Source organism: Alosa sapidissima, chromosome 5, assembly GCF_018492685.1.
Source record: "Alosa sapidissima isolate fAloSap1 chromosome 5, fAloSap1.pri, whole genome shotgun sequence".
NCBI classification, from domain to species: Eukaryota; Metazoa; Chordata; class Actinopteri; order Clupeiformes; family Clupeidae; genus Alosa; species Alosa sapidissima.
In genome coordinates, this window is record NC_055961.1 from 23179261 (window position 1) to 23195039 (window position 15779).

Here is a 15779-nt window from a genome sequence, read left to right on the forward strand (position 1 = left end):
TGAATGTGATATTAAATGTAGATATGTATTAATTTGTATTTATGCAATGTTAATTATGCTTTCTAAAAAAATATCGAATTGGCAAAGTTCTCAAAATTAAAAAACTAGCGAATTACTGATTTTACATTTTAACAGACTGTGTGAAAAATCTGTAATAACCCTCGGAACTCGACTGTTTTTAAATCTTAGCTGTACAGCGAAACACCTTACTTCCGCTAACCCATGTTGATTATAACATGATGTGCCCTCTTTAAAGAGAGGCCAAGAGTTGAATTGTGCCTGTAGGATAATTCTTGGGAAAGCTGGTGATTGACAGCACATACTCAGTTGACCAAGGGGTCCCTCCTCAATTAATATTTTATCGCAAGTTTGAATTCTCACCAAGTTTGAACAGTTCATTCTCTAATTGGGAATCCATACTGTGGTATATACCACAAAGTAAATGAGCAATTATTAATTCATGGATCAAATTGTTGGGTATGCCTCGCAGACGACCGACCGACTGGTTGTCTGTTTTGTCTTAAGCCAATTTGGTGGCAAATCAGTTACAAGCTGCAGTATATATTTTTTTCGTGAACCAAAAACTTGTAACATAACAGCACCGACATTTAAAAAATCAAAACGTTAATGTCCATTTATTTTAAGAATTAAAACAAATATACGTTATGGAATGTTCATATGACAGAACTGTGATGCGCGTCTGTATGGGCTACCTGTCTTGGCGCAGCCTTTCGGCCGTGGGGCTATTGGAACCAACCCCGCACGAGAGGACAACATTGCTGCACCAATAGGAGAACAGCTTTCAGCGATATCCTCACGCACGCTGGAGACTCCTCTTTCAACATGCCCATGGCTGAGGGCGGGGCTGGTAGCCCTGGAGGGCGTGCGCTTGCATATATTTTCTAGCGACCGTGGAACGATTGCATTTAGTGATGGGAGGGACTGTTTCCAGATTGTGGGCGGGACGAGGGGGGGGGGTCAGTAATATATTATAGGTGATTGTAAGCTCACTGTCAGCACCAAAGACAGTCTGCCGTCAGTCAGGCTCTGTTCGCACGGGAAGATTCGCTTGGCAGGTGAACTACTCCCTTTCTTAATCACAAATTATAACCACCTTTATCTGGTGAAGAGTGATTCAGCGGTTAACCACCAAAACGGAGACCACAGAGGAAGACGAAAAACGACCTTCTCTTACTTCTGCAATCATGATGTCAATGAATAGCAAACAACCTTTTAGCATGCATCCGATGTTACACGAGCCGAAGTACACGTCGCTTCACTCCAGTTCGGAGGCCATCAGACGGGCATGTTTACCAACACCCTCGGTAAGTCAAAATGACTTTTTTTTTTACTCTATTTAACATAGAAAACTGCTCATCATTTGTTATTGATGGAGAATTCGAGAGTTTTCAATTGTATCCTTCTCTGGGCACCAGGTATTATGTCACAACATGACAAATGGCCCATGACCTCATAAAATATGAAAACGCATAGTTTAAAAGGAATAAATAAAACATTTGCATTTCTAGTATATACACCGGCTAGGAAAACCAAAATAACAAAGTAGGGAAGCTTACCTGTGCAGCCAATTACGCACTCTCCCAGCGAAGCGCGCAGTCGTCAAACTAAAGTTTTTAAAATGTTACGTGAGTTTTTCTTAATTAGGAAACTCATTCATCTCTGTCAATTGCTAATTTTCCTTGTATCTTTTGTGGCAAAGTTGCAGGGAAACATTTTCGCCGGCTTCGATGAAACTTTGCTCCAGAGGGCAGAGGCGTTGGCGGCGGTGGACATGGCCCAAAAAAGCCATCCGTTCAAGCCGGACGCAACCTACCACACCATGACGACCATGACCAGCATGGCCTGCACGCCCACGTCCTCGTCGGCCCATCTCCACCACCCATCGGTTCTGACTTCGCACCACCACCATCCACACCATCAGTCGACACAAGGCCTGGATGGCGACCTCCTGGATCATCTGACCCCCGGAATCTCTTTGGGCGGCATGCCGGGCTCCGACGTGTGCTCCAGTGGCACACACCACTCGCACATGTCAGCCATCAACCACATGCAACACCACCACCCGCAGAGCATGAACATGCACCCGCATAGCCTGGGCTCGCACAACTCGCTAAGCGGTGGTGGAGATTCGGAGCCCGACCCCAGGGAGCTGGAGTCTTTCGCTGAGCGATTCAAGCAGCGGCGAATCAAGCTCGGAGTCACTCAGGCAGACGTTGGGTCAGCCTTGGCGAACCTTAAAATCCCTGGGGTGGGTTGCCTGAGCCAGAGCACGATTTGTCGGTTCGAGTCGCTCACCTTGTCGCATAACAACATGGTCGCCCTCAAGCCCATCCTGGAAGCGTGGCTGGAGGAGGCTGAGCGAGCACAGCGGGAGAAAATGGCAAAGCCAGAAATCTTTAACGGAGGCGACAAAAAGAGAAAACGCACGTCCATCGCTGCCCCCGAGAAGCGGTCGCTGGAGGCGTACTTCGCGGTGCAGCCCCGGCCCTCGTCCGAGAAGATAGCGGCGATAGCTGAGAAACTTGACCTGAAAAAGAATGTCGTCCGGGTGTGGTTTTGCAATCAGCGGCAAAAGCAGAAACGGATGAAGTTCTCAGCCACTCACTAGGCCACCTCATTTCAGACAAATCAGACTCAATAATGTGGCTGGAGGCTAGAGGCTTCATGCAAATGCTGTGTTCTCACTTGAGGTCAGATATCCGCGTCCTGTTCGAGACGTGTGAAGGCCAATGTTTTATGAGTGAATAATCATCATTTCTACATCATCGCCATCACTACAGAGATGACAAGACCGTGCGTTCTGAAGTGAAACAGCAAGAACCCGACTGATACATGGCAATCCCTACTGTACAAAAAAAAGGAAAATCGAGGAGTGATTATTCTCTTAGGTCAAATGAACTCTTTTATATTTATCTATGTAAATATTTGTAAATATAATGCACCGCTGTGCGCGAAGAGCATTTCAATTTTGTTCCTTTTTAAAACAAATGTGCAGAAAATACCGAAGCTTAAAAAAATCTCAATGTTACTGTATGTGTTTCAGAAGAAAGTTTCGCTCTCGTTGACAAGGGGGCCCAACAGTATTCCATTGCACGGTTTCTCGTATAGGGCGTTATGTGTGCGTTTTCTAGTTTAAAAAATAAGATGTTTCTCAATTTGAATGCATTGCAATAAGAGAACATACACAAGCAAACGCACGTACACAAGGATAATACACACAGTATATTTTCTGTGTCTACCTCATCACATTCGTCGTGGCACATTATTGGTTATTTTTTTGAGCTAGGGAAAATAGGAGTGTTTTCTGTTTTATCACCGTCATGTTCGAATTAGACAACAGATATGTAAATGTTGTGTGTCTCAACGAATTTCACTGCAACTATGCTTTGACAATCAAATTAATTAGAAGAAAAACGTTGTAAGAATTCCCCATGTTCTCACTTAGTAACGATCATGTTTGGTTGCTTATTATTATTATTATTATTATTATTATTATTATTATTGGATATTTATTTTAATTACAGAAAAATATTCGGTGCACTTTGTAGATATTGTTGAGAAGAGATTGTGTCAGCCTATTTATGATTAATTTAATTTAGTTTCTATTTTTGCTTATTTATTTGATCCAACCTTATTTTTAATGCAACGTATATTTCATTTGTGACAGTGTGCATATGTGTCTGTGTAAGCGACAGAAACTAAAAATAAAGCCTGCACGTTTTACCTCATTATCTGCTATCACTCATTTCAAATCCTCATTGTCAATCAACTGGGGAATGTCTACGGCTATCAAATGCACTCGTGCAGTAGCCTACCTCACCAGGCCTCCAATCTATGATCGCTTTAAAAAAAATCGTCAGAACTTTACCAGGGCAAAATGTAAGTGGCCTACATTTATATAACCAACAACTAACTTACAATATTGCATTATTTATTGTTATTAATAAAATTATTATATTGCCTATTATGTTCAGATTGGATATCAAAATAATAATAATAAAAACTGCACATGTTGCCTTTTACCCTCCGATGGCGCCAGTATAAAGAGTTTTTTGCACAGGTAGGCCTATATGGTACCCAAAATACTACCGAACAAACACCATAAACTGTTCCCTATATGAACCAGTCGTCAAATGGTAATGGTTAGTTCTGTGGAGACAAACTTCAACTAACTAGCAAATCAATAATTCTTTGTATACACTCTTAAAACGAACGTGTTGAAAATAACACAATTTGTGTTGTTTTTTTACACATCTATATGTCCAGATAGGGACAACAGAGTTTGTGTTGTAACATATACGTTTTAAGAGTGTAGGCCTAGGCCCTCTTGTAGTACATCAGTGAATCCCTTTTTAGTATGCTTTGTATGCACTACAGTATTTAACATTTCCAGAAGGTTTAACCAGTCACGTCTACATATTTTCAGCACTGAAATTGTCATTGGTTTAGAGTTCTGTCTGCCGTTCATCAGGTGGTTTCAGGGCTGTAAACCCGTTATTAATGAATAATAAATATGAGTTGTTATGATACTATTGATTTTTGTATGTGTTTGTTAAGAAGACGATACCCCCTTGTTGAACGAACGAGTCCATGTTGGACAACACAACGCTGAGTCCCTTTCCCCTTGGAGATGGTAACCCAATGCATCCATTATAGACCCAAAAACGCTATTGGCAAAATAAAATCTGCCAAATGTTATCAAATCTAGGTGAAATTGAAATGCTGTAATCATCTCGAAGGCAAAATGAATAAAGTTAACATGAAAAAAAAAACATGCAAGGCATGAAACAGCACCGCCCTCACCACTACTACTAGGCCTAGGCTACTACTACTACTTCTACTACTACTACTACTACTACTACTAATAATAATAATAATAATAATAATAATAATAATAATACAAATAATAATAATAATATATTTTAATTTACTAGGACCTAAAACACTAAACTTCCATGTGCGTCATTATGTCCTTCCAGAATCTATTAGGCTACTGCATTATCCATAATACATACTAAGTGATCTTTTCAACTTTATTTCACATGATATCTTCATTGTCACTTAGAAACAAACCAAGGGCCATTCTACTACAATAAGATCTGAAAACGTCATTATTCTGGCAAAACCTACTTAAAGAAGAAATGTGTCATTTGAAATTAGCAAGACATTTGTTTTGATGGCCGCACCTCTCTCTCTCTCTCTCTCTCTCCCTCGCCCTCTCTCTCTCTCTCTCTCTCTCTCTCTCTCTCTCTCTCTCTCTCTCCTGCGAGCGCTTCCGGGTGCAATTCGGAGTCGTGGATGCGTGAATAAATACATGGTCCCACGACAGTCCTTGTTAATTGTTTGCCTTAAATAATTTACACGCGCAAGGCCAAACAGTTTCTTTTGTGCTGTAGGCCGACTGTAGAATCTAAACAAGCGACGAGTTACGCAAATGATTCAGCTCGAATTATACAATTCTAACCCACCAAACTTTATGTAGAACATACAATACAGGACATATCTGTCCGCAAGGGTATATGTGAAGCCATTGTACTATTCATAAAAACGAGAATATTGGATTTAATGTGCACTGGATGCAGGATGCTCATATTTTAAAATCTGAAACATTTTTATACGAGGAATTCATTTTAGATGTAGCATATCAGTGATTGGTCAACCATGGCAGGCAGTGTCTTCACAACAAATAGCTTTTGGATATTTTGCTGTTCTCAATGTAATGAGTAAGTAACTAGCCAACGTCTACTAATAGGCTAATATGCACCCCGAAAACACGGGTCGGTGGGTGGGGGCAAGGAAAATGAGAATGCATTTGTTTCCATGGGCTTTTGCATAGCTTTCTCTTACCCATCTCCATAATTCATACATTGTTGGGAAGGGGAGAACATATAGACGTCAAACGCGGATAGGGCAGTCTCAGCAAGTGACTATTTTGCAATATGGTGCACGTAGAAAGTAAGAACTTCACCGACATATAAGTGTATAATTCTACCGTTAAGATCTACATTCCTCCCCACGGTTCCACTCCGACTTCTGTTTTCCATGAAGCGGAAAGCGCATTTTCATAAATAGACCTTGGCCAAGCGCTGCATATGAAATTTTAATGAACCCGGAGTCTTGAGTGCAACTCAGCTCTGGGACCTTGGAGAGTACGCTCACTGTTACATTACTATGTCCCTCTCTCTCTCTCTCTCTCTCTCTCTCTCTCCTCTCTCTGCAGCACTACTCGACCTGCTTCGTGCATGGTTCGAACCGGGATGGACTGTTTGTTGTTTCCATGTTTCCTTTCGCTTTCTTTAGACTTGACGTACAAGTAAACAGACTTATCTTTCCTCTTTCCTCATTGGCTGAACGCTAGTAACGGCCAGCTTCAGCTCACGTCGCCGCTATTGGAAGTTTTCAAATCCCGACGATGTAATATTTATCGAGCACATTAATCTATAAACCGCCTTATAGGCCACAGCCTTCTAACTCACACCTCGTCAGACAGACATTCACAAAACGAGACAAGTCAGTGGGGCTTTGCCTGCCGTGTTACAGGGACGGAAACCAACTGTGGGAGGGCAACGCTTGAAATGCGCTGATAGGCTTCTAAAGGATAAAGGTGCAGCTCAGCCCGGATTAAATTGATGTTGACGAGGTGAACAAGTGAATGTATCTGTAGTTCTTGATAGCTATGTCTGAGTAGGCAAACAGTGGATAAAATAGAAAAAAAAAATATGCATAATTTGACCTGTCCCGTGAGCGCATCGTCAGACAAATATGCATATTCGACAGCAATTAAAACATGAAGCCATAATTAGACACATTGTGTAACTAATCTGCGTTAATGATCATCAAGGGGAGTCATCACATCAAAAGTCTTATCACATCAATGTTGTGACACTGACAGACGTATAGTTATGCAACCTAAGTATTTGCTACTCATCTTGATTATACTCACACACGTTTGTTTTGGGTTCTACAATTTAATAGAGAACGAGTTGGAATAAGTTATATTTATTATTATTTTTTACTTTACATATTTACACCTTATCAAACAAACTAAAACAAATATATTTTAATTGAAACATGTACTATTGGTTCCTAGAGTGTACCTGTATGCCTCAATACTACTGCATTAACGCGCGACATGTGAAGGGGGCTTTAAACATTATTTTACGCACGCACCACAATATGGGGTGCGTTACAGAATTATGCATTCTCAAAGTGAGAGTAGCCTATAGTTCTATTTTTTTATTTATTTATCAAAGATTCTTCAATACTAACCGCTTCAATCCTTTCTCATTTTATTAATCAACGGCTAAACTCATTTACGAATGCATCCCTGGATTATCACAGCTCACAAGAACTCCAAGAACTGGTAGCTGTAGCATTCAGACCCTTTTGACCTCAGTATTTTAGAAAATCCTATGACAGCGTGCCAGGGAGAACTATGATCTTGTAAATCTTTGATAGATTTTGACTGGGAAAACTTGGATTCATAAAAAACATGTTGAAAGAGGTATGTCTTCATCCTAACACTGACTGTATAACACAAGACTTCAGGCTCAGACTTTCAGGTTCCTCTCAGCATACCACTAAGCAAGCCCTAAATCGCCCTGTTAGTGTTAGATAGGCCTGTTATTGGGTTGCATATTATTCTAGAGAATCATAGAAAATAATCTAAACAACAAACATTGTAATACCAAACTATGGCCTTTAGTAGTGTGTTGCCAATGAAATATAGCCTACAACAGTCCCCCCCCCCCCCCCCATAATTTTAGACAAAGAAAGACCTAGGCTGCATTCCCCCAGCCAATACGATTTCGGTTTCATGTTCAGCGACCTGTGATGCACATTTTCAAGAGGCCGCTCTAAAATTCGACCGCATTACTAGATGCTCAAGAGTTAAGGCGTGGGAAGCATAATTATTTAATGGCGATGGATTCGAAGCTCCTCCGGAGTAGGATGTTTCCCCACACTGGAGGGCTTGTTCTTGAGACTCGCTGCAGAGCAGTTAGCTGGCGGAAAACCAGAGAGAGAAAGAGAGAGTGAGAGAGAGAGAGCAGTGGGACTAAAACAAAAATGGCCCACCCCTGACCGCAAAATAACATATTTTATCACAACAACTTTGATCATAAACTTGACGTTGATGGCTACATGAGATGCCCGTAGGCCTAAAGCAAGAAATACATACTTGTAAAACAGGAAAATAAAATGAAACTGTTATTATTTTTTTTAGTTTTATTGTACGAGTAAGGACTTTCAGCACCGTGGATAGCTCCTCTGCTGAAACTCTGCTGATTTTGGGCATTGTCTAGATAATCTCCCAAAATGGGAGAAGATAGATATTTACAAGTATAGGCTATTAAATGAAATAAGGCTTTAGGTTTTGAATTTTGTTTACACAATTTTACATATAGACAGCTTTGTGAATAATTATGTCCAAAGATTACATCACCTACTCCAATTTATCTGTAGGGAAGGACACCTTGTTAAATCACTAATTGAACTCAACATGACAAAATGTTGTGGATAATTCATTTTTATCATTTGACGTATTTTGTATCTTACTTTAGGTCAATATGTACATCTTTCAAAATGTAACTGCCAATGATCAAATTTGATATGATGGGTAGCCTAAATGATTAAGTGATGAATACATTTTAGAAACGTATAACTGTAGCTACAGTCAGTCGATGTTGACACTGTCATGGATTAAAATTAGCCTATTTTGTTCTGAAATTAATTTCCTTTTTCCTCCACTGGATTGAGATAAATCCTTCTGTAACCTTCTGTAACAAAAACATACCACCAACACTGTTGTGTGGCAATAGAGTAGGCTATCTATCTATTTCCCAATGCATGAAAAAAACTCTTTTTCCCAATTTACAAAAACAAAACTCATTTTACTCGGCATCACGAAACAAACACGAAATTGTTTTATTCAACCAACACAACCTCGTTTCTATTGTGGTAGCCTAGTCAATCTATTATAGGCAGTTTGAATTGGATAGGATGCAGGATATTTTCATAGAGATAATAGGCACCGTCATAAAACAACATTTTTTAATAACGTCCACTGAACATTTTACCCGAGGAAGGCACCAAGAACACAGGGGGTAGACAGAGATTTCTCAGTACAGCTCGTTACAGCATGATATTATTTAAATGCTGAATTTCTAAAAGATGTAATCCCGAGGAAAAAAACTGACGAGAAAAACAAAAGGAGGCCGAAGAAGTAGGCCTACAGGCCCTAAGAAAGTGTTTAACATGGAGGCTATTCCTCCGCACATCCTTCACACCAAAAGGATAATGTGAACAACTCTCATTTTATACTAAGAAATATGTTCAAAGAAAATGTCCATGAGCCTCTAATCATGTCAAATGCATAATTTATTTTCAACTGACAAGATAGATACCGTAGCTTACAATCGCTCGGCTATAACATAAAATCTAGTTTACAGCCGGACACCAACCCAAACACACCCGTTTAGGTGAAGTGCAAATTTAATTACATTCAAAACATTGATGTCAGTTATTTTCATAGAATGTAAATCAGATTAAATACATACGCAGTGATTTGGAATCGGTAGCCTATTGATAGCAAAAATATTATTCAGTTAAGAGAATCGCGCCTTGATTCCAAAGAGCAGGCATATAAAAACTAAACTGCGAACTGTTCAACTATATTTTTAACATTTAGTGACCCAACAAAGTAGCAAGTATGGCATCATCTAGAATCTAGATAGTGACCTCTACCACCAGAAGGCTCCCGTGTGTAATGTCAGTTTGCATAAGGCCCTTTCAACATTCACACTCCACGCATTCCTGAGGTCGAGAGCCGGATGCCGGAGAGCTTGCGCCGGGTGTTGGTGTTGTGATAGTGTAGGCCTTATGCGAGGGATTTGCTCTCTGCAGACTGCGCCTCCTTGTCCTATATATTTCTTGAACCATTTCCCCCTCGGAGAGACCCCCCGTCCACCCGCTTTTCGGATGGAAAGCCGCCGGGCCGGAGAGCACCACTTTCTTGTATCGGCCATGAATTATGCAGCGCTCGGAGGCCAGCAAGTTTCCAGTTAAATACCAATTTGCTTAACCAATGTTTCCTCTCTCCGCCAGCTTCACTCACTTTGGGCGTGTAAAAAGGCATCAGCAGAAATAATTAGACACTAGCTCAGTGCGGTGTTCAAGGTCATGGAGGATGGAGGATTACAGACAGACAGATAGACAGACTTCCCGATAGATAGGCTACACAGATCCCAAGGCTTACATGGTACTAGACTATATACAAATATGCAATGTCACTAAATCACCTCCAAATAATAACATTAGTTAACATTAACATTAACAATAATCAATCAAAAAGAAAAAGAAGACTATGTTCAAAATACAAGACTCAACTCAATTCAACAAAAGTGACTGGATCTATAATAACTGACTCACAAGTTCGCAAACCTGCAAAATTGAGTGTGATTTCCAAGTTGCCTAATTGCATGAATTGCGTGGTTATAAAATGACGTGTAAAACAGAACTTTCCCAGTTTTTTTGGAGCTATAGATCGTCTCTATCTGTGGACTATTGGTGTATTGAGTTTGAAGTTTGAGTTCTGAGGTAGGCCTATAGGCCTTAAGTCACTACTCAGGTCTAAAGGGAGATAAAGAGAGATGTAATTGCTATGTACTGGCTGTGAACTATGCATGCACGTGCAGGCTAATTGCATCATCGGGTAGGGTGAATTGCGTCAGCCGAACAGGTTTTAGAGTGGAGATGTAGGCTATTGACCATACTGACCATACTAACATGAGATTACACAGAGGTGAGCTGCTTTAAGAAGACAGAAAAGAGCACAATATGAGAGCTGAGACATGAGATGGACTAGCATACTTTATGTGTAGCCTATAAGGAGATGTTCCTGCTTAAAAAATACATCAAATGTTTTTATTCATTCATGAAATGAAACCATATCGTGATTAGCCTATTTGAACATGTATATCCCCATCATTCGGAGTAATAGGACACAAATTTAACATTTAGCATAATTTATGTTTAAAATATAATTATCTAGCTCAGTAGGCCGACAGTTCACTCTTGTACATAGGGTCAATTACCTGCATTTTAAATTAGTTATTTAAATGTATCTAGCGCCCCATCACACCTCAAAAATCTTACATGAGGAGCCTTCACGAGGCGGACACATATCAACTAAAGCCAAACAGCAAAAAATTAACACCTCAACAATAAAATATTTCTAGCCGTCTATGTCGTCACTGCTTGGGTTACATTACATGTTTATTTTTAGATTTTGAGCGTTTTGGAAAACACTGAAAAGTCAAGGATTCATGAGCACACACGTGAACCATTTAATCTGAGCTTTACTCCAATCAAAGATGGTTTGCGCTCGATTAGTCTTAAAACCCAACACAAGACAGGCAACCAACATGATAATACACTGATAAGATGGTTAGCAGGCAAGCAAGCAAGCAAGTTAACTCCTACTGCATCAAAGGGAATGTAGGCTACTGCCCGCGCCCCCGCAGTTTATGACGTCGCGCCCTCAGCCGCTCTCTCTTCACGGTGCACCGGGGTAAGATGCAAGCTATAGTCAAACCGTGGCTAAGTAAACATAGTCTTCCGTCCCTACCAATTGTTATTCATAGAACCGATAAATATTTAATGTCGTCTAAGGGTACCTTTTGTTAACAGAATTACCAACAATGGTTCCACAATGAATTCAAATTTAACTCATGGCAGTAGCGTATGGTCATCTTGTAGGCCTAATTTAAGACAAGGGCTGGGGGGTGTTTGGGAATTGTTCTTTTGCCATGGCAAATCTAAACTCATAACCATCCTTGGCTCTAAACAAAGTGTGCTTGTTTATGTAGTCTGTATATGAGGAAAAAATAATATCACTGGCTCATCGGTTCACTGTATCACATGATCAACAGTTAAACCTACACAATTGAATGATCACATTTGTTTAACATTGGGGGAGAATATACCAAGACTTGGAGTAACATCAGTCTGAAAACACAAAATTCAAATATAGGTAGGCTATAGGCCTAGGACATATTTCTGGGCACATCCTGTCTGGTCATAAAATAAAAGAAACAAATTGATCAAGACACTAAGTGGGAAAACCCCCATGTTTTTCTGTATTTATTTAGTTATTTAATAAAAAAAGAATATGATTTGTTTTGTTCCAGCCAGGGCTGCCAGTTCATTTTAATAAAGCGTTTGGGCATTCACCGGAGATTTACCCAAACGACCTGTTGAGGCCCCAGAGAGAGAGAGAGAGAGAGAGAGAGAGAGAGAGAGAGTGAGATATGGTTCGCTATGAAAGATTAATCAGCCTCGGTGCCTCTAGTTTCCAGCTTTCGCGGTCGTTAATAAAATTCACCCTTTTCAAAAGAGCGGGATTAGGCTAGCTGAATTCCCATCCGGGCAACGCGTCTAAAGGAGGTGCCCCCTCTAGCTAACCGAGGCTTCAGATTCCAAGGCAAATATTGGCCAGTGTCTGTTTCATAAACACATATGATTAATGCAATTTAGCCAACACGCATGAGCCAGCACAAAGACCTCCATAGGCACATAAAAAACGGACAGAAATAACATTTTTGGGAACAATTACTAGACCATAAATCTGCATAATGTTTAGATGACTGTGTCAGTTTTACATACAGACCACTGAACTTTCTCTCTCTCACACACACACACACACACACACACACAAACAAAGGTCTTTGATAAATCCATTGATAACCTAACCACACCAACACAATTAGATCCACATATCACTTCCTCCACATATCACTTCCTTTTTTGCATACATAAGCACAGGCGAACACACACACACACAAACACGCACACGCACACGCACACACGCACACGCACACGCACACACACACATACACACGCGCGCGCGCACACACACACACACACACACGGAAAACCTATTCCTACCAACACAATTAGGCTCATTACAGTGTAATCACAAACATTTCACACAAATAGGGTTAAGCAGCTAGTCAGACAGACAAACACACACACACCCTGACACAGATAGAAAGAGAGAGAGAGAGAGAGAGAGAGAGACAGAGAGAGAGAGAGAGAGAGAGAGAGAGAGAGAGAGAGAGAGAGAGAGAGAGAATTCATGCACACACATGCACACACAAAAAAAGTGCATTTAAACTTGAAAAATGCAAGCCATCCCTAGTGCATTCTCAATCAAACACCTCATTAACAGAGAGTGAAACAGTAAGAAAATGTCTCTTTTGAACTGAAAAGACATTAACAAGAGCCCATTAGCCTGTAAAAGTTTAAATCACAGCTCAAAACCCACACGAAACAGCCTTAAGGTGAACTGGCCAGGCAGATTTTCTCCCTTTTTCTCCTCTGCAGATTTCATTACCTCAAAGAACTTAATTGGAAGGGCCATTTTGCATGTAAAAGTATGTGCCCACAGTTTGGAGTAAGTGTTCAATTTTTTATCACAGGCTCTCTAACCGGCCACATTCATATGCCTGCTGTCTCGTTCTTTTTTTTCTTCTTTTTTTCCTTTTTTGTGGAGGCGAGAGAACATCAGACTGGTGGGCAGACTTCTTGTTCCTTGAATGAATTGGCCCAATTAGACCCTGGAGTGCCGGTCACAGCACTCGCACATTATTAGTGGGCTGGAGAGTGCAGGGCTCCATTAAGTGAGTGGAGTATGCATATTACACCGGATTTAATATTAATAGCTTTTATTGGCCCTGCCCACGCATATCTCTAACCAGCGTCTAATGGAATCTAAGGGAAGCACATCTAACATCTTATGACGTGCCACTGACAGATGGCTATCCCTCCATGCTCTCTCTCTCTCTTTAGAAATGGTATCTCGTGGCACACTGTCACCAACATTCATACGACACTCTAAATGTAAAGATGTACTATTAGATTAAACTGGATTAGATTGAAGGACCATTAGATTAAAGATTTACAATACATTTAGCCATAACATTTTGGTAATAGTTACACAAACTAATGTGCAAGAGACTCATAATAATATAATAAGTTGGAGGATATATTATGAACCTACACAATATGTAGCCTGTACTGTCAGATTATTTGGGCTTTATGTAGTGTATACCACCAGTCATTGCCAGGTTCTTGGACACACTGCCTATCATTAGGAGCCCTGTTATATAGAGGACCAACATGAGGCAAACAGCAATAATGTGACAACATGAAAAGCCAACTCAAATGATTCCTTTAATGTAACAGCTTTTATGTTTGCATAAACTATTGTGAACAACTTCAAGTCTATGGAAATGTCTCTGGCAATAGCAGTACTGGTACATTGTATAGATCTACACTATTTGCTATTAGTGACCGTTGGACAAAGTACACAAGTTCTATTTCTTATTATAGAGATTCTTCTGACTTCTGACATTTCTTATTATAGAGATTCTTCTGACTTCTGAAATCTGATTCATCTGTGTTAAAGTTATTATGCAAATCAGCAAAGCTGATGGGGAGAGAGGATCTGAATCCAACCAGGACACCCAGAGGAAATCTATTTTTCAGTCTATTTTTCAGCTAGTATATTTTTTGCACAGCACTCTTGCTAACACCTTTGGAGAGTCTCGTGAAATACCACTTACATGGACTGTCTGATGCAACCCAAATGCCTTATTCCTACTTGCCATCCCATTTCAGCCTGGGCTCAGTTTCAAATGTGCAGACGTCACCCTCTCCCAACATCGTCTGTGAAGTTTGAATCCTAAAACGGGTCTTGAGAAGGTAAAACTTGTTCATGTAAAGTTTGAGACTTGCAAGCGTTTTAACGGCTCATCTCAGGGGAGATGGGGGAAGGGGTGGAAGGAGTGAGACTAGGTAAGAGAGAGAGAGAGAGGTTTAGAGTTAGAGACAGAGTGATGTGGGAGAGAGAGAGGGTGAGTGAGAGGCTAAGAGCGAGAGAAGTATAGAGAGAAGATATGCGCGCATGAGCGAGAGAGAGAGAGAGAGAGAGAGAGAGAGAGCAGAGTGGAGTTGTGCGGAGAGAGCAAAGCATATCCTCTTTGATTATCACGGGCCTGTGAGTGCACTAATGCACCTCTCTATTAGCATGTTTTCCAGGATGCCACGGGCTAGCACACAGGCTACCGCCGCGAACATGTCACAACTCATATCAGTCAGGAGGCTCAGGGTATTCCCAGCCCCACCCCACAGCACACTCCCATCATGCAGCAGCCCACAAACAGCTACATTAGGCAAAAGGCAGAGAGAAGGTAACACACACACACACACACACACACACACAGGCACATAGGCACAGGCACATAGGCACACACACACACACACACACACACACACACACACACACACAGGCACAGGCACATAGGCACACACACACACACACACACACACACACACACAGGCACATAGGCACACACACACACACACACAGGCACACACATACACACACATATGTTGCATGCATACACATACTTCCAGGTACACACAAACACACACACACACACACACACACACACACACACAGAGAGAGAGAGAGAGAAAGAGCGCGCGAGAGAGAGAGAATAAAATAGTACTTTTTGTTGATAGTGACATATCAGCATATATGGCAGTGCTGGACATGCCAGCTATTGCAGCAGCAGGAATTGGTCAGAAGATGAGGGAGAGCACATGGCAACAGAGACAGGCAATCGAGCTGCTCTCAGAAACAGCTGAACGCTGTGAGACTATTGTTTTAACAGTGCATCATAAAAATTGAATCA

General features: G+C 40.9%; 1 protein-coding gene across 1 annotated transcript; it reads left to right on the top strand.

Moving 5' to 3' along the window:
• Positions 1–1040: 1040 nt before the first annotated feature.
• Positions 1041–3744, top strand: pou4f4 (POU class 4 homeobox 4). Its single transcript, XM_042092463.1, has 2 exons — positions 1041–1325; positions 1721–3744. Exons 1-2 carry the CDS (start codon positions 1206–1208, stop codon positions 2627–2629), a joined length of 1029 nt encoding a protein of 342 aa, XP_041948397.1. The 5' UTR covers positions 1041–1205; the 3' UTR covers positions 2630–3744.
• The last annotated feature ends 12035 nt before the right edge of the window (positions 3745–15779 follow it).